At 47.6% G+C, this 26817-nt stretch overlaps 1 protein-coding gene across 2 annotated transcripts; it reads left to right on the forward strand.

Annotated features, from left to right (window-relative positions):
• Positions 1-1888: 1888 nt before the first annotated feature.
• Positions 1889-26817, forward strand: bcl11bb (BCL11 transcription factor B b). Of its 2 annotated transcripts, none has more exons than XM_040160800.2 (3): positions 1889-2735; positions 8956-9339; positions 21865-26817. In XM_040160800.2, the coding sequence occupies exons 1-3, from the start codon at positions 2672-2674 to the stop codon at positions 23916-23918; spliced, it is 2502 nt and encodes an 833-aa protein (XP_040016734.2). In that variant the 5' UTR covers positions 1889-2671; the 3' UTR covers positions 23919-26817. The 2 variants fall into 2 exon arrangements, with proteins under 2 accessions (XP_040016734.2, XP_077950189.1); XM_078094063.1 differs by having other exon boundaries at positions 2094-2735; positions 8959-9339.

A 26817-nucleotide genomic window follows, 5' to 3' on the forward strand; every position in this document is an offset into this window, starting at 1 on the left:
AGATACAAGCTATAATAGAGACATTGATGTATTATTAAGAAACCCACGGGTGCGGATCAAGGAGCTGCTTGCAGTCAGCGGGGGGGGGGGGGGGGGGGGGGGGGAAGCGAGCGAGCGCGTGAACTCAGCACAATGTTTTCCTTCGGCGTCCAACGTGCGCAAGGCCGCCGTGGCTCTCTCGGCCCAACGTGGAAAACCCAGACATTTCATGTAATATCACATACGGAATTTATGTGCTCCAGTCAAAGCAATATGCTCGACAACATGCTCGGCCCATCTGTGGAGGATAGCTGTTGTGTTGTGTAGTGTTTCCATGCAGAGTCGGCTGATGTTATCTCTACTTGAGCCAGAGTTGAGATGACATTTCATTTATATAAATAATTACTGTCCTGAAAGTCCCCGAGGCCTGCCCCGAAGCAATCAAACCTCTAATGCTCTTAAAATTGCCCACCATCTTTTATTAATGGCGGACTATAAAATGCATTGCTATATCTGCACACTTCCCTCCCGATCCACCAGGAAACCGTGTCAACTTTAAACGTCAGCATCAAGGCTTTATATTTGTATCCAACCTTGTATTTCAACCAAAGAAAGATTCGTGGTGTCGTCGGGAAAAAATGAATAAACTTGAGTGTGTTTTATAGCCGAGCTGCAGCCGGCGTGAGGCTTCCTCTCATCCAAACGAACGCGGGGGAACTATGTGCGGAACGATTGCCCGTTAGTGGCATTAATTGACCACTGAGGGAACCGGCTCTGCTCTTTAAGGACTCTCTCACATTTTCAACGGCGTAAATAGCGAATTGAGGAGGCTTCATTTAAAAAAAAAGTGTAGCAAGGCAGGTTGGTAATGTGTCCTTTAATGCGCCAACAGAGGGTACTGTTGCCTCACGACATCTTTAAATGATCCCCGACCACAAAGGTGAAGCCTTCTGCCCCCCTACAACCCCCCCCCCCCCCCTCTGATGCAGTTTGAGGAAATAGAGTGTTATGAGGTTATGTTCACTGCTTGGACTGTGTCACAATAAAGTATTCGTTTTCTGAATTCAAGTTGACCTTTGAACCTTCATTTGGTCCGATCGAGGTGTGACTGGGAAACGGTCCTGCAACGGAGTCTATTGGCTCCTCAGGCTCAGCGGCGTGAATTATGCACGACTTATTTTCCTGCAAACCAAATAAAATGTCAGGTTACTAAAAAGGACGGGTTTAAATCAACTGCAGGCAACAAAGCAAAGGTTCAGGAAATCCGCCACGATGGCGTCGGCCCACGTTGAAGATCCTGTGTTCGTCTTCGTTTAAAGATCCTTTGATTGACTGCCCCCCCCCCCCCCTCCTGGCCTCACCTACTGTCCACTGTGGCTTTAGTCTTCGCTTTTATTACCCTTCTACTTCTGACTGCTGCACATTTCACTCCTGTGTCCACCATGAACCTCCTAACTGACGTTCCATGCTGTTGGGTTGAAAAATTGTCCAACAAATTATTTTTCTTTGTACTTTTTCAACCAACAATTCATGAAAGAGGACGAATCAACAGATTTGGTCAGTTAACCGACTGTTAAGTTAACTCACTAAAGAACAAAAGGCGGACAGAGAAATGGAAAGTCCTGGACATCGTGCCATGTCCATCGGGGAGGGATTTGAGGTGGTGGACTAACACAGTGGACTAGTAGTGTGTACTAGTACTACTAGTAGTAGTATGAGTAGTACTAGTGATGAGTGGATGGAGACCGCTGGTGTCCACGTGTTATGTTGTCCGCGCGCCTCTGCGGACGCTCTTGAACTTGAAGCTCGTCCCGCAACCCGAGCCACGCACACACACACACACACACACACACACACACACACACACGCACACGCATTCATGAAAACCCCTAGAGCTGTGTCTGCTCACACACAAATGCGTCCTCCCTCCTCGTGTGAGTCAAGGAGAGGCGCATCGACACCGTAGGACACCAGGAAACATCGGACCTGAGCTTGTTGGACGAGAAGGAGGAGGAGGTGTCTTGTCTGCCCGCCCCCCTGCCCCCCCCCCCCCCCCCCCCCTTCCGCCCCCCCCTTCCGCCCCCCTCCCGCCAGCCTGTCACGCTTTCTCTCTCAATCAGCGAAGCTTCTGCCACCAGAGCCAAGAGTTGCCGTTCCGCGCACCGATGCCAAAACGCGCCGGAGGAGTCAGTGCCAAAGGGTCATTTCAGCGCAGCGCCGAAGCGGAGCCGCTGTAGGGAATCCTAGAATTAACAGGAGCCGTTTGACCCGCAGATGATACGATCATATCATTAAAACCATAAAAAGGGGAGCCAAATACAAACCAAAAGCCGGCAGCAGTGGACTTCTTCTGCCGTCGCTGCCGCTGCAGAGGCGCGCTGTCCAGGACCCTTTTTTAAATTTATTTTTTTTAACATCCCCGCGCACCGCCGCCGCTGCTCCGTAAGCCGCACACTTTGGCTTCTTCAGCCCCCGGTGCCGCTTCCTCCGATCCCGCCGCGGGACACCGCGAAGAGACGGTCCCTGCGCTCGCGCGCGTCCGCGCCCGTCCAAGTAGGACTGCGCACGTTAGACGGATTAGGAGAGGAGGGGGGAGAAGTTGGTCACCTGCCAGCCAGAGTGGACCGACACCACGGTGCGAGCCGACTCCCAGTGCCGTTCACCGGGCGATGCCAGAGTAAATGCCGGGGCCATGTCCCGCCGCAAGCAGGTGAACCCGCAGCACTTCTCGTTGACGCGCAGGGAGACAGCACGCGGTGAGTTAAATACCCGAAAGACTCACTCACTCCACGTCAAGTGCACTTATTCTATGTACCATGTGCATTTATTGATTTGATTTGATTTATTTGACTTAGATCCGTGGATGTTTTTAAGCCGGTGGAAATGTGCCGGACAGAGCAGCTAATCACAGACAATAACTTCAGTCGCCTTTTTTTGTGCCATGTGAAATATTATTAAATATTAAAGTGGATTTGAACACTTGTTATAATGCACATTTGCAACTAGCAAAAACAATTCAGTGATATATTTGAATGCGCCTGTTGCAGCTTTATGCAACCGAAAGATTTGAGCACATCTTCGGTGGGACTGGCAGGTTACGTGCCTGCGTGTGTGCACGTCTGCGTGTGCACGCACGAAGCAGCGCAATTCAATTTAGATTTTTCTTCCTGCAACATGTGGCAACGTGCACATTTATGCGCTTTGTTCAACATTATTTGGAGACTGCACGGGGTGTCTGGATTTAAATGTGTTTGAATTTAAAATATCTATTTCTATTCCACACACACACACACACACACGCACATGCACGCACGCACACACACACACACACACACACACACACACACACACACACACACACACACACACACACACACATGCAGTCATTAATTATAAAAATGTTGACACTCAAAGGCCTTTCTGCACTTTAAAGCACCTTTTAAAAGCTTAATACACAACAGAAGTGTGTAAAGAATTATGTTCAGTTTGCAATCTGACCAATAATATAAACGCAACACAAACTCTGAACTTTTCCACAATATTTAACAAACAAAGAGTTATGACTTTGATTGAAGATTTCCAGAGCTAAGACCAAAGTTTTGATCGTGCATATTTAATCTGAGTAAGTATGTTTTTGCTTATTTGTGGCATATCATTAAAAAGTTGCTTAATCCAATTTAAATTCCATTACACCAATCTAACCTTCATCTCCCGGCGCTCTGCTTTGTCTGAATCTAATTTCATCGAGGCCTAATCTGGGTAATTCATAGCAGAAGTTCATCGTGTAATCTCCGCTCAATCTGTGTGTGTGTAGGAAAGGTTCTGACAAATTCTGTCCCAGCCGACACATTTAGCATTTAGACCAATCATTTCCTCCATTCATGTTCTGTCTGTCTGTCTGTCTCTCTCCCTCTCTCTAAATCTCGATATTTGCTATTTTGTTTTTTGGTTGAGAAAGGATCCTCGCCGGATTAAAGGCGGAGATCAAATTCTGATCCAGCTTGAATATTTATCTCGATCACAATCATTTAATTAAGGCGTAGGCCAACTTGTTACTCCTCAATACGTTTAAGAGTGTGCAACGTTTCACCGTCGGCATGTGTGTCTTTGTTCAACATTTACCTGCGTGCATTATGATAAATAATTGACAGTTTCATTTGTTCATTTGTTTTTAGGGAAATGGCAAACATTTCGACCACTGTCAAATATTTGATTATCCTCCTTCTAGTCACTTTGTTTGACATCTTCTTTTTTTTTCTTTTTTTTTTACATATTTGTGAACCTCACAGCACCTGCAGTAAGCAAATAGTCCAAACTGAACGGCTGCTGATAATTAATGTCACACATTGAGTTTTAAATTTTTTTAAATGTCCGTGTTTGGCTCAAAGTGTCTGCAGAGATGCATCTGTTCTTGCCTAAAGTTTTTTTTTTTTGAATTTAGAATCAGTGCTGAGCTGTCAGGGGAGATTTAACTACGTCTTATATTCACATGCTGCCAAATGTTTGATGTTGTGCTCAGTCGACGCTGTCGGCTCTCGGAGCAGAAGCAGCAGGATGCTGAATCTCGCCCTACCTGTTCTCTCTCATGGTACACACCGTCCCGCTCAACTGTGGCCTCAACGGCTGCACCATTAGGGAAGCGCTGGACTTTTTCCTGTCTTTCTTTTTGGAGATCAATGCAGTGCCGAAACCCGGACTTTAAACAGATCAGCAAACAACAAATAAGCAATCGCCCTCCTTTGTCTTTTTTCTATCCGATTGTTGTCTCTCCACGAGAACAACGTGTTCTCAAATTGAGTGTGTGCGTGTGCACAGATGCACCTGTATTTCCATATAACGCCATAGCCACATTGTTACCACACCTACGTCTTAATGCTGACACCACGTCTCCGTCTATGATGGAAGGAATCACTGAATGGGGAGGCTGGCTGGGTCTGGAGAGGGCCAAGTCAACGCGTACCGATAGCCTTGCACATGCACACCGAGCATCAGAGAACGTTGACTATGGAGAATGGACCTCATGGTTAATGTCTCCGACATGACCCCCCGTCCCTATAGGTTGTGTAACACGTCAGTGTCAGCTGCAGCGACCTGCCACACACGTCCTTATACCGTTAATAACGAGGGGATGATTCACTGTAACTGAACACGGCCTCGTCCCCTGCAGCCATGAGCTTGTGCGGAGAACCTGAATTTCTGCATATCTCTCGGAAGGCTTTTTTGTTGAAGATCTACTTGCCGGGGCAGATGTAAAGAGGGACGTGTCGTGTTTAGTATCACAGGCCCCCCCCTTTGTTCAGAGACTGGGATTCCTCTAATCATCACAGGGATCTCGGGGTCCGGCCGTGGAAACGCCCCACAATAACCGTTTACTCCGAGTGCACGCTACTTGTGGTGCAGTGAATGTTTTTGCTTTTATTCGTGCCATATGGCTGTCACACGCTGGGGGGGGGGAGAAACCCCCCGTACGCACTGCAACGCAACACTAAATATTCACACACATTGTGGTAACCGGATGGTAATCTCACCGGAGGTGATTGGTGGGTGACGAAGGATTTATCGTGAGGCGGCTGCAGTTTGTTCTCAGTTATTTTTCAATCTGTCAGTATCATCGAAAACGTTCAACGAATTTAGCGGCGCTTCTTTTTTATACCGATTATTATTGTGTCTTAAAATAGTTTTTGCAGATTTAATTCTCATCCTCAGAGGTCACAGCTCGCAAGTCATTTGTCGCGATGTAGTGACGAGTCACAGTTTGCCGCACGGCCGTTTTGCTCACTTTCACACCGAAAATCTAAGATTTATGATCAAAAAACGGGAGTGCTGCAGAGTAAATGATGATAAGATAATAAAACGCAACGCACACTGTTGCAGCTTTCATCGGCGCCGGAGCAGAGGAAAAAAAAAGGATAAGCTAAGCGAGGACGCTTGTTGTTTGAATTTTTGATTGTAGCCATCTGCAACGTTGCTGGTGTCATTTATTTTCAATGACAGGGAGAATCTTACCCGACTTTCCCTGTGGATCTCGTGTGTGTGCGTGTGTGTGTGTGTGTGTGTGTGTGTGTGTGTGTCTGTGTGTGTGTGTGTGTGTCTGTGTGCACACCAGTTCTCAGCTCAGCAAATGAAAAGGTAAAACAAAGAGAGGTGTACAGGTCCGAACCCATACGGTGTGCTGGACCGTCATATGAACCCCCCCCCCCACACCCCCCCCCCCCCCCCCCCGGCCTTCTTCCGCCTTCACCGACACGACATTTTGTGCTGCTTGTAATAAAATGTCGTCGACTGAAAACAGTTTCACGGTTTCTGTTTAAAGCCGCCATGAAGTAATATCATCAAATTCACATCAGAAACAATAATAAATATTTCAGACCCCCCCCCCCCCTCCATAAAATACATTTTCTCATTGTTCTTATTCAAATTCCTCTGGCAACATTTGAAACACATTTGTAACAGCATCTGAGAACAAACAAAAATAATTAAGAATAAGTGAGATCAATAAGTCAAGAGACATGCGAGGATCTTCGTACATGTGGATTCACCGGCTCTCTACGTGCATCCTTTTCTATACATATATATACTATACATTTCTATACATGTGCAGACCCACGAACCAACCGTGAGGCCCAAACAATTCAAAGTTTGCACTTTAAAAAGGGTTTAGAAATAACTCCTCCCCTCTGACAACACAATAACTTCATTAAGCACTTTCTTGGCCGGACGTTTTTTAATTATTTTTCTTAAACTTAAACACAAGAGGAAATGTTGGTGAAAGAGGCCCATTGTTTTCGGCTGTGTGTCCCATCTGGTCCCCATTGTGCGGCGGCGCTGACTCCCCCCCATCCAGCTGATAGGGGGTGCTCTAACGCCGCCTGACTACTCGCACCAGATAAGGACTGTCTCTGGGTTACCACAGCTCTCTGTGTGTGTGTGTGTGTGCGTGTGTGCGTGTGTGTGTGCGCGTTGTGTCATGCTGCACATCGGGCCTTGTTTGGCTCTCTTACCTGTCCAGCATGTGTTCACAGGGCCGTTTGTGCACACAGGGTGAGACATTGTCCATCACCACCAGATTAGTGTGTAATTCTTCTCGCATGTACGTTTTCTCGTTTCAGTGTTTTTTTTTTTTTTTTTGTCCACGGTTGTTGTTTTTCCGAAGTTCAGTTCCTTCTTGCACCTGTTTTTTTTTATTTTTTTTACCTTTTCTCTCTCAGGTGAGCCTCGGGGATAAACGAGCGAGCGGGTTTCAGGGAGGGGTGCGGTTTTTTAGAAGGTGTCCGACTGTTATTCCAGCGGCACGATGACAGTGCCAACGCCTATTAATTCACCGCCTTCCGCTCCGAGCCGTGTCACTCAGCCACATGTTAGCAAACAGGCTCCCTCGTCTCTCGTCTCCCGCGGCGACCAAGTCGAGTCCAACTGTCCTCTCGTGGGCTCGCTGTTGTTCCCCAGCTCGAAATTAGAACGCGAGACAAACCTGTCAGAAAGGCGAGCGCCACGTCGTCCGCAGACGTCTCCCGCAAATACTGACTTACACGCAAGCATGCATGCATGTTCCTCGGCTTGTGACTCTTGAACGCTGCTTCATGTGAATCATGGTGGCGAGCTGTGAACTGGAGGTAAATACGTGTTTGTGTTTCTTCTTTGCCGCCAAAGATTATGAGATGGAAATGATTTGGCGGCCATCCAGGAACCCATCTCCATTTAGAGAAAATATATTTGGCAGCGGATAATAACTCCGGGGCAGTGAGGGGACCGGAACGTGTGTGTGTGTGCGTGTGTGTGGGGGGGTGGTTGATTCATATAGGTGCAAATATACATTTGAAATATGACATTTTGGGGGGGGGGGGGGGGGAAATGTGTTTAATATTTAGCCGTATCTCTGCGCCGAGTTTAACGGCTGTGACTTCAGAGGCCTCCTTGGCAGTTAGAGACGGGGTGGATAAGGGACACCGAGACACTGGCACACGCTCACCAGCACGCACAATCTTTGTCTAATCTTTGCAATTATTAGGGTGTCGTGTTTGGAGAAAGAGAAAAGGGGAGGATGGGGGGGGGGGGGATGCATGTGCTAGAAGTGGAGGAGCAGCACAGACAGGCACGCAAAGCTATGTTCCTCTCCCAGGCAAACGGCACCTCCTCCTGGGTACCCGCTCCTTCAGGCGGCCTCACAGTCTCTGGAGCTTCAGGTTCCCTCTGGGCTTCTTAGAAGAAGACACAATTTCATACTGCCGTGCTGGGGCAGTGTTTAAAAAAAAACAGAGGTCCGTCCATGAGGGATTTACGTTAAAAATGGAAATGCTGCACGTGACACAAATGTAAAGAAGGAGTTTACTCTCTCAACAGGACTTTTTCTGTGTGCGGGGAGCACGGCGCTGCACCTCACCTGTGCGCCGCTGCGTGCACGTGCACGCGCACTGCAACATGTTACTGTTCATATCGCTTTCTCGGTTTTTCTTTTTTCCATCTTATTCTGTGATCACAAAGAAATACATGCACACACACACACACGAGCGCGCACACACGCACCAACAAAAACACACACATGCTCCCCACGTCGCTCTGCACGAGCTGCGGCTCCCACGTGGTGAAGGCATCTGTCTACCTGTGACAGCTCGGTGCAGCAAAGGCCCTCACCGGAAACCCAGCCTGCACATCGAGATCAATACGCTTCCTGGCCACACACACACACACGCGCACACACACACACGCACGCGCACGCACACCAAATTTGCATTTAGTGTATGTGCTGGATTCCACCCACGCAGATCTCTCCTGGATAAGCCGCGCAGGTGTTCGTCAAGGCGCAGCGGCTTTTTTTGTGCCCGTGAAAGTGACACAGTTGTGTGTGATCGTTTAATTCAGCAGGAAGAGGGTTTTCATCAGGAATAACAAAAGCCTGCTGTGAAGTTTGTCTCCGTCTGCTTCTCACTCGATTTAACCCTCGAAAATAACTGATTTAAACCTTTCTCTCCTCTGCAGCAGAGGCCAGCTATGATTCGGGGCCGGTGTCTTCGTCTCCGGAGCTGTCCACCCCCAGCCCTCGGAGGCCGGGCCCCAGGGAGCACGACATGCTGACCTGCGGCCAGTGCCAGACAAACTTCCCTCTGGGCGACATCCTGGTTTTCATAGACCACAAGCGACGTCTATGCCGGGGGACTCGAAGAGGACCGGAGTCCTTCTCCAAACCCGGGGAGACTGGCGGCGTCCCCGGCGTTCCCATCTCTCCCAGGGTGGCATCTCTGGAGCTGGGCAGAGGGTCCACTCCGGTGGAGGTGGGCATCCAGGTGACCCCCGGCAGAGAAGAGGCTCTGGAGAGGAGCCTGACCCCGGCCAGAGGGATCTGCCCCAAACAGGAAAGAGGAGGTACGGAGACACGCCGGTCCACCTTCTAAGCTTTGCACAGGGCAGTACAGATGTGCAGCTTAAATACACACACGCACACACACACACACACACACACATGCATCACCTGTCCAGGAGAGATAGATCTCTTTAAAGAGAGCTGCTTGTTATTTTGACAGTGGCCTTCAGGAGGGATTCATGTAGCCTGGGATGATTTCATTAGAGCGAATGAGAGTCGTGCTGTATTTCTATTGCGCTGCCACACACACACACACACACACACACACCAGACTAACCAGCAGGCCTGAAGAAGTTATTCATCTGAAAGCAATAGTAAAAGTCGAAGAAGAAGGTGATAGAGGAGCCACCCTGAGTGTGTGTGTGTGTGTTTGTGTCTTATTTTTTGCTGCTGTGAGTGCACATCAGGATTTGTAAAGAAATCCTGCAGCATATAAAAAAAAAAGGTTAAGAAAGCTGATTAAAATTCATCTGGGTGCGTGGCGAGGAGAAGGGGATTAATAAAGCCGCAAGGCCGTTCATCTGGCTGTGGGGGGGGCGGGAGGGGGGGGGGGGGGGGTCTGTAGACTGCCAGCGCTGCAGGGAAACCAGTTCAAAGTCATCACAGGAGACAGTCGCCGTCGCACCCCTGAGCCGGCGAAGCTATCCGGGATTACACAGACTCCGGGTGGCTAAGAGGGACGTGGTTAAAGGAGGGACGCGGCCAGGAGGACGCGTGACATGAACACTGGAACGGGTCCCCTGGAGGTCTTAAACCACCATGAAGAGACTCAAATAGCAAAGGACATGGACCCTTATGCTGTTACACGTATGTGCATTCTAGTCCTAAATGCTCCATCGTTGTTTTTGTATTGTTGGAGATACAAATCTAAGACATTCTAATTATTTATAAAAAGGGCTTTTAAGTCTTATTCTGTATGTCACACACATTCAGGTTTCGCTGATGAGTGTGCTGTTAAAACGATCCCCTTAAATGTCCAACGTGTCTGGGACACAGGACATCGAGGACGTGCACGTTTAGTTGAATCACAGCTGGTGTGGACACGTTCTCGCCGCGTGCACGGCGTCTCCTGCAGCGGGAAACATCCATCGCAGGTGATCAGGAGCAACGTGTGACGACACAAAACTAAAAAGTAATTTCCCTTAATCAGAACGAAAGTTATCACATTTTTCAGTAATACTTTGTACTTTTTATGAAGCCTGAGGGTCCTTTTGCACGCGGAGTCCTTGTGTCGTACAAAAAAAAAAAAAAACATTGAACTCGTTTAAAAGCTCAATCTCGGTTTATATGGCGGGTTTGTCTGTTGGGTGGTCAGAGGAGAAACAATAGAGCGCGTGTGTCGGCCAGCTGTTTGCACAGACACACATTCTTATCGCTAAGAAAACAGAACATGAAACACTCCAAGGAACAAATGAAAGAGAGGAGGGAGCTTTGTTCTACACATTAGATTTCCACTCAAGGCACTCTCAAGTTTCAACCGAATTAGGCCTCATTAAGTCCAACGTGTTGGCAGCGCACACTAACACCCTCACACACACACACACACACACACACACATATGGAAAAATCCTCACATTTGCCTGCAGTTGGTATTGAGAACTTTGCAGCCAGAACGTACACACTTATTCGCAACATGAGACATAAAAGAAAGCTGCACGCACACACGCACACACACACATATACATACTTGGCATGAAATGCTTGAGCCGTGTGCAGAACCCATAACCATCTCCTCCGCGGGATTCGGTTTTTATTTCTGTTTCACCTGTTTGTGTTTTAGAACTTCCTGTCATGCCGCTGCACGGCTACACAGAGTCAACCCTAAAGAGACGCACACAAACACCCGGACGCACACACTCCCCCATGCTGTGTAGATGAAACACGGCCCCTTTCTGTGCACAATTATATTTTCTGCAGTTTCTCTTGCCGATGCATAAACGTTACGTGCATGTGTGTGTGTGTGCACGTGTGGGCTCAGTCAGAGTGTTTTAATGTGTGTGTCTGTGAACAATGAGGCGTGTCACCAGGGAGAGCGAGATGTTGTCACTAGGGGAGCGTTACCCACGCTAAAGGCGACCCTGGCCCCGCTCTGAACCGCTCCCAGGACGGCTGCCGCCCCCCCGGAGCACTTTAAGACATCCAGTACAGGACAAAGTCACATCACGACAAGGTCTCTCTCTCTCTCTCTCCCTCCCTCGGTTTCCTCGCTTCCTTTCTCCCCCTCAAACACTGTGTGTATAGATGACGTGGTAAATGTTTCATGAGACAACGGCGACATCATCCCCATCGCTCGCCCTCCCTCTCTCTCTCCATCCACCTCCGACACCCTCTGGGGGGCAAATGAGCATATTAGGCCGAAGATTCTGCATTGCTTTGTTTTCGTTTTCTGGGAAAACACTTACATGCATGACTTATATAATCAGAGGAACCAAAGGAGATGCCGGCCACTTTAAAACCGTCACACAGACACGCCAAGATTCTCTCACAGATTCTGTGTAAAGGAAGGCAGGTGTTTTCACGCGATAACATCAGTTGTTTTTACTCGAGGCAGTCGACAACGAGGGATTCTTTACACCAGGAATGACTGAATGATGCTTTCTGTAGAGGAGCCTGAAGAATGTGACGTTACTGGTGGAACCTCAAATGTTCAACACTTATTTAAACCATTCCAGTTTCCCCCACTGGTACGGATTTGATGTCTGGGTCCCGTCCTCTCTTCGTCCCTCTCTGTCTCTCCCCCTGTCTGTCTTTTTTTTTTTTTTCTCCTTCTTTTTGCCCCCCACCACCCGATGCTCCTTTAATCACCTGGCTTGCTCTCATTTCCATATTAAATAGGCTTTAATCATGAAAAGCAATCAGGCCTCTGCATATTCATACCTTCCCCTGCACGCCGGCTTCCGCGTCGCGCTCCAGTGCCGAGCAGCCAGCAATCAGCGAGGCAGGCGGCGTAAAACCTCCGGCCCGTGGCATGAAAACACACACACACACACACACACACTGGGTGAGTTAGACATAGCTTCACATGCTACCTGTGCATTATCGCCACTACCAAGAGAGAGATTTAAAAAAAAAAAAAAAAGAAAGAGAGAAAGATGGCGATACCGATCCCTGATTTGAGCTGCGAGTGCATGTGCAGCGACTCAAGGAAAGGTCGATTTGCATAATGACTTTGTAGTTTTGCATTAATCACATTTGCATATGAAAATGCGTTAATTACTCCTGATGATTTAAAAAAAAAAAAAAAAAAAAGAGGCTTGCTTCATTTGATGTCCAAGCTCTGGGGTTGTGATTAGGGGTTACATGGTGCCAGTCGTGTAAGTGATGTGCACGTGTGCGTGTGTCTCTCATGGGTTTGCGCGGCTGGTGTCTTTGCGTGTCAGCGTTTTGAACGCTTGCCAGGAAACGTAGGTTGTGTCCGCTGTCAGGCATTTGTCTTTCTTTTTCATTTGCGTTTCCTCATTCTCCTGAGGCGGACACTCACCGGTGTGAATACTCAACCTTTACAATGAAAGGGACGTCTACTGTGTGTACATACTGTAGATATCTGCTTTTCATGTGTGTATTTTTTCAAATGTCAAGCTGCGTGGAAAAGACTACGAGAAAGAGAGAGAGGGAAAATATAGAGTGATATTAGATGTATTTTAAAGACAATTTAATTTTGTAACATTTTGGATAGAAACAATTCCCAAATTTCAATCCTTACAAATGCAGAAACCTGCAGAAACACGGAGCCTTTTTCCATGTCTCCCAGCATCTACGAGAACTTGGGTTCACATACGGACCTGTGTGTGTGTGTGTGTGTGTGTGTGTGTGTGTGTGTGTGAAATTACAGTATACGCGTTCCTTCCTGTGTACGGGCCCCTAGAGTTGTTGGCCCATAACACTGCGCCTCAGACGGGACCACCCCGGGGGCCGTCTCACTCTGCTTGTGTCTGTCTGCTCCGTGCAGCAGGGTCAACTGGGTCTAAAAGGACCGCTGGAACATGCTGCACATGCAAAATGCCACCTGACCGACACACACACACACATACACACACACACACAGAAACTAAACATACATGCAACACACAAACAGATAAGAGCCACACACACACACACACACACGAAACACGTGTTCATGCCTGAATGCCCACAATGGCTCCCATCTCCCATCGAGGCCTGCAGACACATGCACACAGACATGCACAGACACGCGCACACGCACACACACACAGCGTAAAGGCTCCCACATGAAGGCATCAAACGCTCCGCAGTCAGCTTTATGGTACTCATATGGCAGCAGATTTAATATTTTCCTACCACAGCGGGGGGAATAAAACTCGCCACTAATTTGGACTGCGAGCGCCACCGCTAACTTTCAGCATGTGCCGGCGGACTGTGTGTCCCAGATGTGTGGAATCTTTGCTCCTTAACAGCCTTAACTTAAGAGGCATTAGAAGCCTCGCACCCCGGCCCCGCGTGCGCTGTTGGTTTTCCGACACAAACGCGCTGCTTTGTGTTGCGAGTGCTGATGTGAACTTCGTGGTCTCGCTGCTACGGACCATAAGTTGCGTCGTGTCAGTGAGAATCTGTGCATGTGTTTATGCTCTGCGCATGAATAGCTATAATCACGGCAATCTGACTGCTACACTGCAGTTATTCCCGTTTCCCCCCCTACTTCTCCCCTCCGCCCGTGACATTTGATAACTGGTGTGCTGTCATCAGCGCTGAATAATGTCGTGCATTTAATCAAGAACTTACTTGGTGGAAGGAATCCGATGCGCACGCATGTTGCATGTACACTTTTTGAAATGTGCACAAAAGCCCCAAATGACACAAACCTGCTGAGCAACGTGTGCACCTTTCTGCCGCTGTGGAACGCTCCTTGATGAGGCCTTTGTGATGGACGTGCAGATAAAGCGGACGTGTGCTCAGCTATTACGGCTGCTGTTGTTAGTGCAGAATTTTCTGACCCGCTCGTTTCTATTGAAGAGTAGCGTGCGTTTGCCTTTTGGGGGGGAGAGGACTGCCATTAGTATTTGTGAAAAGAAAAAGAGATGGCGCTTGTTATTAAGTCAGACATGGGTAATCCTACTTGCTACAATGTTGTTGTTCCGTTCCTCTTATCCGAGCGGCGCTCTGCTCTTACAGGGCGGGATTGTGGGAGAAGAAAATGAGGAGACAGCGTTTATTGCCGTATTTTGCTTTTTACGGGCTGCTTCCCCGCAAGAGATATTGAAAGCCTTTCATGGTACACTTACGATTGGCCTTATTTCATCCACTTATTTGTCTGCAGCAATTACTCCTAGAGGGAACACAAGAGACGTGAACTTATGTTACCTTCACCGTTACACCAAAATAAATCAGGGGTGTGCTTATTGATACAACATTGATATGAAATATCAGACACACTGTAAGCAGTTAAATACCATTTTTTTAAAAGATATACAAAATTAGAAAAATTACTTTTCTGTCACGTTAAAAGGACTGTTGAACAAGTAAATAATACATGGCATTTAAAAATGCAAATTCAACATTGTAATATCTTTTTTTTTTTTTTTTGGGTCGACATGTACTTACATTTAATTTGATTTATACCACAGACATACATGAATAGATCTTAAGACCTGGGCAAATGTGAACCAAGCGCCTTGCTGGGCTGGATTGTTTCATATTTTGGTCAAACAGAGGCTTCGTGAGACGAGGCGTCCAGTTTTCTTTTTCGCCGTACTGTTTTTTTGTTTTGCTTTCACTTTAACGGAAAAAAAATGTGAGAAATGGGTAAAACCATCAGCTCTTGGAAGCTCGTGTGCTTCTTGGAAGTCAGCCGGCCTGCGCCGTCATGTCAACCGATGGCATCGCCCAAGGTTAAGGCGCTAACGTTCTCCCCGTGAACTGCCGTCATTCACATTTTTCCAGAAAGCCCTCTTTTCTGCGACTGTCTCTCTCCCAGAGCCGAGCACGGCTCGCCAAAATGAAATAAAGCCTGAGATGCTATCAGGGTGATTGGTGCCAGCAGAGCTCGTCTGGGCCTGTGGTCTGGCGGGGCAACGCCGGCCCGTACCAGTGAGTGTGCGTGAGTTTGTGTGTGTGTGTGTGTGTGTGTGTGTGTCCTAAAGGCACTGGATGGATGAAAGCTTTATTTTACCATAAGCTATGCAGGAGCCGTGCCAAGAGCAGGAAATGTATCAGCGTGATAACAGCCAGAAAGACAGAGAAAATAAGAGAGAAAGAGGTAGAAGAGAGTTAGTGTGTGTGTGTGAGGAACTGAAGGTTAGATGTTCGAGTCGAGAGACGGTTTGACACACCTGAGTACGCTTCAGGACACATGAGGGAGGAAACTGAACCAACCAGGAGATATGAGCAGTGCCGCAGCATTGCAGCTTAAACACGAGACACGGGGGCCGCACATAAAGCCTCCACTTGATCTTTGCTCCATTCATTTGATCATAATTTGTTTAAAAGTGGGAAGAGGCATTACATACATTTTGATCTGAAAAAAAGAGAAGAAAAAGGCTTCTTGCAATGAAGCAGGCCTCAAGAGGTCCCCGCTCTGTTGCAAGAAATAATCTGGTGCACAGCCCCTTGTTAGACCACAGACACTGATAAATCCGTATAATCAAGAGAGAGAAGCAAAAAAAGGAAATGCGTGTTTTTACCCAAACGTTGAACCGTTTCTTCAAGAGTTTCACGCATATCACACGCCCACATCCTGCTTTCTGAAGTGAGCTTCACAAGCCCTTTTCCAACATTGTGCAGAGCTGTTGAATGTAGAGCAAAAATAACGGCGGTTCATCTCTCGCGCTGACGCTTTCTCCGCTTTTGTTACTGCTGTTTAGTGAGCTGACACTTATTAGATAGCTTGCAAATTGGTGTCAAATGACGCACCGCTGTGATTCTCCCAGCAGTTGTTTTGTTTGTGAGCGTGAGGAAAAAAAGCACTGCATCCTCTCACAGCCCGAAGTAGCCAGAACTACATATAAAAAGTAATAGCGGATTAGATCATGAATGTTCAGGCTCTCTTTCCCAATCAATGGAATGCACTCCATGCCACGTCTGAAGTATGTGAAGGGGCAAGTTTTATAGCGGGCTGATTGGGTTGGACGGGCCTCTGTGCTTCATTCGGGGGCCGCGGTGGTATTTTCCTTGTGGGCTGCTAGTTAAGTGGGACTGGCTGCTTGGCTCCAGTGGGCAAAACCCAGCTGGGGACCATTACTAGCGCTGAAGGGATGTAGCGCCCTGTCACAGGATGGAAGCCTGAGATGCACAGAAGAAACGCGCGCCTAAACGGATGATACCATGTACACGTACTTTGCTATTTTTATCTTTCCATTTTCACACACACCTGCGAAAGGTAAATTGAACAAGCATGCGACGTGGCTCTTGATGCTTTTATGCTTGATTTGATTTAGTTTGCTTTAGTTGACATTTTGTAAAAAAAAAAAAAATCATTGCCGCAATAAAAGACAAATAAACCCCCAAAACAGAATTTGCAAGTCACTCACGTGTCAAAGCAGATTTCCTATTGACTGCCAGCGAATAGGAAATGCGCGAGAGTGAGAGCTCCCGAGGAGAACGACTGGAGCTCATTTAGACCTCAACAAAAATATATATCCATAAAGTCAGTCTTCATTTCATTCACCGCCTATTCAAACATTTGCTGGTCTTTGGTGGGGACCTTTTTATGAAGGTTCATTTCCGTCTGTATTACGCAAACAAATAATACGTTTTGAGAGCAAATTTCTTCAAAAAAAATAAAAAAATAAAAACCCCTTTTTTACTGGAGGTGAGTTTGGACGTAGTGGGCGGGGCATATACTGCCAAACCAGCCAGGAGTTTCTATTGGTGCGTTCAATCCCCGTCCGATTCCTGATTCTGCACACATGCTGCTACTGTCCTCAAATGATGATACGTGATAGAGTGACGATAAACTACTCTACAGGGGGCTTTTGTGCAGGCCTCACGGCAGGGAAACCGCAACTTTTTTGGATCGTCCGATTCTGTCGGACCCGAGTAACGCTGCGCGAGAGCGACAGCTCCCTCAGCCACTCAGGAGCCGAAACGGGCGTAGCGTAAAATTACGCTTGGCTGACAAAACCTCATATCTCCTTTCTGACGGAGGCCTTTTCGGTTATTTTTCACCGATCGCCCCGTGTAGCTCGCAGTGACGTGCTCCCTTAGTTGTGCTACATGGGATCCACTCACACATTGTGACACAGCTGGAGTCAGTCAATGTGTGTGTGTGTGTGTGAGAGTTGTTGGAGATACCTGATCCCTTTTATTGTTCATTTGACCCGCATCCCAGGCTGCATGAGCTTCGGGGTGGAGCATCCAGATTCCTCGTCCAGGTGATCAGTGTGGACGTGAAAGCAAAGGGAGAGAGAGGCGTGGAGGGGAGAGCGCGAGAAAACCCCCCACAAAGTATATCCCAAATATTTCTCTCCAACAAACCCATTAAGGAGCATTGTTTCTTTAAATCCTCACAGGCCCTTCAGCGAGCAGAGAAGCACACACACACACACAGATGTACATGGTTAGCAGGCTGGAGCTGGTTTGATTCAGCATGCAGCCAGTCGCACTGTGAGGGTCTCACCCCCTGCCTGCTACTGCCACCCTCCACAGTCTCTCCCTTTCCTTATTTCTGTCGCTAGCTCTCGCTTTGTGCAACAGGAAGCGAGTGCTGGCTGAGTTTACAAACTGGGCTCCCAATGTCCTGTGAAACACGCACACACACACACACACACACACAGGGTTGATCTGCCCGGCCTCGTGTCTCCTGATTAGCCCCCCTCTCCATGACAAACAAGCCGTAGCACTGAAGAAGGAGGAAGGGATGCACGGGAGATGAGAGGAGGAGAAGGGGAGTTGTATGGGGACTGGGGGGGGCCGAGGTGAGGAGGCCGGGACCCCCCTGGGGACCCCGAGATCACAGCCATGCTAACGAGGAGCTGCTTCGCCAGCAGCAGAGGTGTCAGCGAAGCCCTGACAGGTGCACAGGCGCGTACTTGCGTCGGCGTGTGCATGTGTGTGTGTGTGTGTGTGTGTGTGTGTGTGTGTGTGTGTGTGTGTGTGTGTGTGTCGTGAGCTCGGGTGGGAGGAGCTGCAGCGGCAGGTTTATGTCCCAGTGGCCTCGCCTGCGGGCGGCTTTGTTCTGTATGCAAATTCTGTCGCAGAGGCGTTCCGTCGCCCTTGATGGAATGTTGTGGGGAACGTGAACCCGGGAACGCCACGGTGACATGTGACATGTTCTGTCGCAGGGCCCGGCCCCGCACGGCCCTCCGGGTTTTGCCAGTAAAGCGACATCACTCTGCACACTCAAGAACTAGAGCTGGCGTTCAAAGGCTACTCATTTGCAAATTAGGATTGTTTCCCTTGAGCTTCATAAGAGTTAATTTGGGCGTCATTGAGCCGTCATTACCACGTAGCGTCGGCTGCGGAGCGCCGCGGTTCGCCCGTCTTTTCGAGGGCTGAGCCTGTGGATTTTCGTTATTCTTATGTGGTCTTATTATAAATCCTCGTGGATTAGCGCATCTGATGAAGGCTCCAAAATGGAGGTGTAGTGTAAATGAAGGGAGCTCATGCTTCGAGAAAAGGATAAATCAAAGTCGGGCGGGGGGGGGGAGGCGGCATATGTGAATTCCTAAATGAAACAGAACTCCACATGTCTGCACCATACGCCCGTGTCGTGTCGACGTCAAGCCTGCCAAGCTCACACCAACTTTTCCACACCGGCCATATGCAAACAGTCAATACCATGGCTCCCCTTCATTCACTGGCATTTTGTTTGTACTTTTTAAGGCAAAATCGTGGCTATAAAAGGCAATCTGGAAGGAATAAAATCTGATGTAAAGCTCTGATCTCAGTCCCCGAAGACTGGGTTAATTGGCCCGGTGGTTTAGTAAAAAAATAACCCAGGAGAGGAGGAGAGCATTATTACCGGCCCACCTCAGCTCGACGCATGTGCCAATGTTTTAATAACTTCCTCCAGGCCTCCTGGCCCGTAGCCCTTGTTTTCTTGCAGGACAAAGAATAGTGCTCCTTAAGTGGATTGAGGTCTGTGTCGCGTTCATCCGTTTCATGCGAGCCTACCTGGTCGGACGGCCGGGCTCGAGGCTCGAGGCGAACGCGAGCTCACAGATTTAGACGGTGTCACCCTGTAGCTCTGAACGAACGCTTCGAGCGGCTGGGTGTATTTCAACATGCGGCGCCGTATTACTGAATCCTGCTGTGACGCCCATTTCATTTAGCCTTTCGTCTTATTCACTGCAGAAGATGTAGCGTCAGTGGCGATCACATGGTGTGCCCGAGTCAATTGGCCCATTAGGTCCAGCATCAGCGACCATGTGGAGGATCTATTCCAACTGGTCGTTGACCTCGGCAGTGAGCAGTGAGGGGGTCCCTGCCGTGTCAGACCGACTCCTTGGGAGGTTTCTACCCGTCCCACTCATGAACCCTTTCCACAAGTCAGAATTGGATGCTGACGTAGCCCGAAGGAATTGCCCATAAGTCATTGCTAGGCGACGTCAAAAACTGGGATAGCCGTCGTTCCTTCGATGTTGTTTGCTGTGATTATTGAGGTGCAGAATCCGTGACTTCATTTCCCTTTGCGGATGACAAGAGATGGTTGGATTATTTTCGTTTCGTCTTTATTCTACGTAGGAAATAAATTATAAATATACAAACAATAAACACGGTCGAAAAACGATATGCTCTCGTGCCTAATGCAGCTCTCTGCTTCAACCATGATGTCACTACATTTAGACACAAATACTTGACACATCTTTAGTTCATACACAATGAGCGTACATCTGAAATGAATGATTAATGTTGCCCAAATTCCAACAAACTATTTTCACCAGTTAATATATTGTTCATTGTTTAAATTTAAAAAGTATGAAGCTAGAGTTATGAATTCAATTATATTTACAATATTCTTTAAACAGTTATTATAATGTTCAATTTGAAGGAAATAAGCCAAATTGACTTTACAATAAAATGTCGTAAATTGTTGTTTTCTGCTTCTTTTTAAAAGTATTGGGTAAAAACCCCAAACGATACCCATCCCTAATCACGTCTGGCCCTTAAAGTCTCCCCACCTTTCTTCTTACCCCCTCTCCTCCTCTTCCCTTTCCCTCTTTCACTCTTCGTCTCGTCCAAGGTGTTAAGCTGTCCAGCTCTCCGCTGCCAAGCGGCTGTGTGAAGCCTCGCCAAACTAAACACGGGCAAGCAGCCCACCACTCGCCCCCCCCCCCCCCCCCCCCCTCCCACACACACACATGCACCGACCAAAAATACATCCACATAAATGTCCACACATGCGTGCACACACACGTTAGGAGCAGGAGTCAGGTCATGTGCCCTCCCACACAAACAGAGAGAGACGGCCTCATGGCAGAGAAAAACAGACAGAATCGGCAAATGAGCCCCTCATTAACTTTTTTGACCCCTTCTCCCCTGAGGAAAGCCAAAGCAATCCCACTGCCAAATCAACTTCCTGTACTGAACACTGATCCAACATCAGCTTTGTTCTCATCCCTTTGCACAATACAAGTGTGTGTGTGTGTACCGATGTGGGATGTGAGAGAAGCAGGAGACAGGGAGGGGGGGAACGTAAAAGGAGAACGCTGCCATGCATGTGCCTTTTTTACGTTCCGCGACCGCGGGGTCGCTTCGAGGCAGCCATCTTACTGTTGGGGCTCTGTTCTTGATCCCGCAAAGCTTGTAGGCAAAAATCACTTCTCCGTCTTTATTTCTCCATGCGGGCTTTGGGACCACCGGACCAACTGAACTCCATTTGCGGTAGCTGCTGCTGATAAAGCAGATGCAGATGCTGCGTTCGATGCTGGCCTGCCTTGAATTAGATGAATCCCGACCGAGGCGCTCTTTATGACTCGCGAGCGTCCTGACATGGCCGTGCCGTAGTGACTGATAGATTCATTTGGCATTACTAAGTCATGCAATTTAAAAGGGCAATTTTTCCCTGAGTGATATGAGGGTTTGTGTGCGTGTTTGAGTGTGCGTACTGTAGTTTTTATTACAGCAGTGACGTAGAGCTTTATTTCCTGTGGATGCTGTGTTAATACCGCAGGGCTCTTTACTGTTTACACATCGTCTCCATCACCTCTCCTGGCTGTCCCTTGGTGTGTCCCTCAAATACCACTGTTCCCCTCCCCCTCTCCCATATTTTCCCCATTTTTGTGCTCTTTTCCCATTGCTGTCTCCCCTGTCTCCATATGGAAATGACAGAGTAGACGCGGTGGATCTGTATATTAAAGCCTATCTGACATTAGAATTAGCATAATGTCTTGTGGCCTTAGGGCAGTACCTGCCATCTGCATTAGTCTGCTGACACATTTCCTACAAACAAAAAGAAAACCTTCATAAATGGACCAAAACAGAATGTTTATACAACTATGTTTAAACTAAAGTTGATTTTACTCCTGTGGCACGGCAGCCTTGCAAAGGAATACATTGACTCCAATGTAGTACTAAAGTGTTTTGGGGGATTTTATGGTATTGATTGTGATTTTGTTTATTTTGTCCTACAGATAAAGGTGAGCCATCCAGCTACATCTGCACCACCTGTAAGCAGACCTTCACCAGCGCCTGGTTCCTGCTTCAGCATGCTCAGCACACTCACGGCATCCGCATCTACCTGGACCACCACACAGTCAACTACTCTCTCACTCCCCGCTTGGCTCTGCCTCCACCCCCGTGCACTGAAGCCCTGCCCCGCTCCCCGCTCCCCACTTTCCTTGGTGACACCAACAACCCATTCCACCTCCTCCGCATGGCCGCGCCTCTGCTCAGGGAACACCACCCTCCGCCGGGGTACATGGAAACCCGGCTGCCTGCCACGCCACCCTTCATCAGCCCCCCTCCTCCACCGAGACCCGCCCTAGACCGGCTGGGCCCGGAGGAGATGGGGCTGCTGTCACAGCACCCCAGCGCCTTTGAGAGGGTGATGCGGATGACCCCCATGGAGCCGCCTTCCATGGACTTCTCCCGTCGTCTCAGGGAACTGGCAGGCAACACGACCAATAACGGGGGGCCCACACCTCCTCTCTCACCAAACCGTGTGCCGCCGATGCACCGCTTGCTGAGTCCGACGCTTTTCCAGGCCGGCGCCAAACCCCCAGCATTTCTCACCTATGCCCCGCAGCAACCCACTTCTCAGGGGGGGCACGGTTCTTCCAGCCCTCCGGACGCCCAGGGTCCGAACCAGACCCCGGGGAAATCCAAATCCTGTGAATTCTGCGGAAAGATTTTCAAGTTTCAGAGCAACCTCATTGTCCACAGACGCAGCCACACAGGAGAGAGGCCGTACAAGTGTCATCTATGTGACCACGCCTGTTCCCAGGCCAGCAAGCTTAAAAGGCATATGAAGACCCACATGCACAACAAGTCTGGGTCCTTAGGTGGCTCCCCAGAGCAGGGAAATAGAGAAGAGGGAGGAGAGGGTGAAGAAAAGAATATGGAGGGGAGTTCAAGAGGCTTGGGGATGGACAATGAGGAGGATGAGGAAGAAGAGGAGGAAGAAGAAGAGGAGGAAGAGGAAGAGGAGGAAGAACTGAGGAATGGTCGGCCAGATTCAAACTTAAGCGAAGACTCCCAAGACTTCGGCCACAATAGGGAGAATGGCTCCAGACAATGTCTCGGGGAGAAACCCCTGGGTGGGGATAGAGTAAGTGACGGTGGCGGCGTGGGTATCATGCACCAGTTCAACCATCTCGACAATCACCTCAGACTTAACCCTAACAAGAGAGGCCTGGAGAGACAGCCGAATGGAGATGTTGCTGAAAGGGGTGAAGAAAGAGAGAACGAGAGGGAGCAGGACAGAGGACGGGATCAGCACGTGGAGCAGAGGCCTGTGATGAACGGTAGGATCAGTGTACCTGAAGCAGACTCCTTCCCCGGGCTGTTCCAGCGTCGTCCCACCCCCATCACCAGCCCAAACCCCTCCAATAACAAGAGGATCAAAATAGAGAAGGAACAGCTGGAGCTTCCTCCGACCTTACCTCTCATTTCCCCGGAGAACGTCTACTCTCAGCTGCTGGCAGGCTACGCCGCTTCCCGCCACTTCATCAGAGAACCCTACTTGGGATTCACCGATTCCCGTCAGTCGCCGTTCGGCACCTCCTCCGAGCACTCGTCCTCAGAGACAGGAAGCCTCCGCTTCTCCACCCCGCCCGGGGAGATAATGGAAGGAGGAAGCGTCTCCGGCCGCAGCGGCAGCAGCACCCCTCACCTCCTGCGGGGACCTGGACCCGGCAGGCCCCCGAGCTCTAAGGATAGGCGGAATGACACCTGCGAGTACTGTGGCAAGGTGTTCAAGAACTGCAGCAACCTCACGGTGCACCGACGCAGCCACACAGGCGAGCGGCCCTACAAGTGCGACCTGTGCAGCTACGCCTGCGCCCAGAGCTCCAAGCTGACGCGCCACATGAAGACCCACGGGCAATTCGGAAAGGATGTGTACCGCTGCGACATCTGCCACATGCCCTTTAGCGTCTACAGCACACTGGAGAAACACATGAAGAAATGGCACGGCGAACACTTGATGGCCAGTGAGGTCAAACTGGAGCAGGCGGACAGAGGCTGAGCCAGCAGCCATTTGTTAATCAGCCTACGGTGTACACAAGCAAACAATAACACACATACAAGAACAAGTACACACACATGTACACACCAAAATTCCTGTAACCTCTTCTTCAGCTAGGCTACTTGGCTGGATAATCTCTCTCTCTTTAAAAAATTGAGACTGATCGATGTTAATCTTTCTTTTCTTGTCGCAGAAACTGCCACCTAAGAATATAAACAAAGGGAAACTTTAATGATAACTAGTCTGGAATGCACAATATGGTGCTTCCTGGCAAACTGTCTGAGGATTTTATCAGTTAGGAGTCCATGGAGCCTTTCTACTGTGCAATAATTTCTGTATTTATTGGATTTTTGTATTGATATTTGGCATGTGCAGGTACATCTTTGTGGGATTTCAAATGGAGTTAGTTTTGAAATGTGCTAAATTGTTTTTTCTTTCTAAAATGAGACAACTGAAGTCACCCTTAATACGAATTTTTCTTGTTTTCTCCTATAAGGAAGCTTATTGACATGTCTGCGTAAAATTGTACAAAGCAGTTTTTAAAGTAAAATAATTGTTTTTTATATTAACTGCAGCAGCGGACTACAATCCACTCCCTAATACTGGCCTAAAGCACTGAATGTCAGCCTGACAATAAAACATTATGCTGGATTTCAAAAATCCAACATTTTCTGAAAGACCTGATAAATTACTTTACATTCATTCAGGGGATTTGTCCTTGAAAATATTGGCATGTGAATAATTTTTAAAATGCAGTTACTGTATTGCTGTCCTTGCTTGAGTCGGGACATTAATACAGGTAGCACTTAATGGAGGTACCTTTAACTGATGCTCAGTACATTCCCAATGTAGGATTAAATACCATATTTAATATGTTGAATGAATTACTTATGATTAACGTGTGAGGCAGAACAGTCCCGTTTATTTTTTTTGTAAATATTTTCTTTTTTTGGTATCTTAAAGCTGCCCTGACTGTACGTGAAAGACGGACTAAAACTAAACAATCAGAAGACCGGCTGCCTCCGCAGAATACGCTCAAAGAATATGTTGAGTGTAACGACCATTCATCTTTGCTTTATTAGACCCACCTGTTTATCTCCCCCACCCTCTGTGTGCTTACTGGACGGCAGTTTGTTAAACTAAAGCTACTTGAACAATTGCAACACGTTCTCATTCATCTCGATCTCCTTGTTATGTCTGCTGGGTGATCCGTCTCCGACCCGGGGTTTGCCTCCCCCTGTCCCTTTAGGATCCACGAAATGCTTCCAAATGCAATTCCTATCAATATGTGTTAGCATGTGTGTTCCTCTCACTGCGGTGTGTTCTAAGCCTCTCTCTTCGAAGGTTCCTTTTCGCAGATCACTCAGATTTATGCATCAGAGCAGCTTTTAAAAGCCTCAAAGTGATTTGTTTTAACTCCCAGCAAAAGGTATCGAGACGGTGTACATGTTTGACTTTTGGGGATAACAGTTTTTATTTTCTACATTGTTGGTCCGAAAAGTACTCTTTTGGTGAGAGAAAAGGGCTATTTTATGAGTTATGATCATTTTGAGCACAGCTGCAAGGAAGTGACCTTAGTAGGCTCTATTCTTATGGTCAAAATGAAAGATTGAAACTGAGAAATGCATATGAAATGTGTGTTTTTTTCACCCAAATTCACATCCATTGGCCACATCTTGTAATGGACTATCAGAGACAGAGCGAGCGTGAGAGCAATGGAGACGGCAAAACCATGTGAAAGGAAATTCAGACTACATCTTTTATCTTAGTTCTGCAATTCTCAATCATCTTCACTTGAACGTTTAAATTGCTACTTCAGCTTGTTGTCTTTTTCATCTGCACCATTTGTTTTGCCAAAACAATGATTATACTCTATGTTTAATGCCAATTGCCCGTTTTTTAATTTGAGAAAGGATATGATGTTGAGGCCATAGCAGTTCTCCATAAGCTAGTTCAATATTTTAACAGTGAATTGACATAAGAAGTGAGATCGGCTAAAGAGTTGCTTTACGCTTGCTTACACATGTGACGCCTACACCATGAGAGCAAAAATCAAAATCTTGTTACGAGTGTATTCATTCCAGTGAAACTGGAAAAGGAGGAATAAAACTATGAGACATATCGCATCCAAACAGTGAACAGTGGAACGCTGACAGAGACCCGATCACACCTGAACATTCAGGCCTTCAATATGTTTGAAGAGTAGAAGTATGCTATTAATACAATACTCTGTGTAAGTGTTTAAATGATAACAAAGTATTGTTTTTGTCAAATGTTTTGAATGCCATTACAGTTTTGTATGATTATCATGGTGGAGGGATTTGTTTCTGTATGATGTTTCTGTATGATTCATTTTTCTCTGTATGGGAGGACAATTTTTACTGCAGAATCATGCCAGATTATTATTTTTTTTATTTTATAAGAGTGGTACTCATTTGTTTTATTTAATTTTTTCTTTGTTGGTATGGTGAAGCTCTCCTCCATGGACGTAAAAAAACGATAAAAAAAAACAGAATTACATGAATGAGATGATTCTAAAAGAAGAACTTTGGGCAGGGAAATGAGCATTGAGCAGGAATCAATTTTATGAGATATTCATGAACATTGGCTTTTGTTTTTCCTCATGGTTGGTTAAAGGTCTTGTGAAGGCACTTACAACTGTAATTTGAAATACATTTTAATATTTAACTTTTCACAACTTTCACTTTCACTCTTTGTACAAAACAGTTTCCTGTTTGTTTTTGGTGAGAGGAGGGGGGGTATCATTGTGAAAAAAAGTGATTTTCGAACAGTGGATCTGCTGTTTTGAGCATATATGTATTTTTGTAATGTGTTGAAAAATCAATACAAGAAAGCCAACACTTCAATAAATGTTGCAATTGCTCTATGATTGAAGCAA

Source organism: Gasterosteus aculeatus, chromosome 18, assembly GCF_964276395.1.
Source record: "Gasterosteus aculeatus chromosome 18, fGasAcu3.hap1.1, whole genome shotgun sequence".
NCBI lineage: Eukaryota > Metazoa > Chordata > Actinopteri > Perciformes > Gasterosteidae > Gasterosteus > Gasterosteus aculeatus.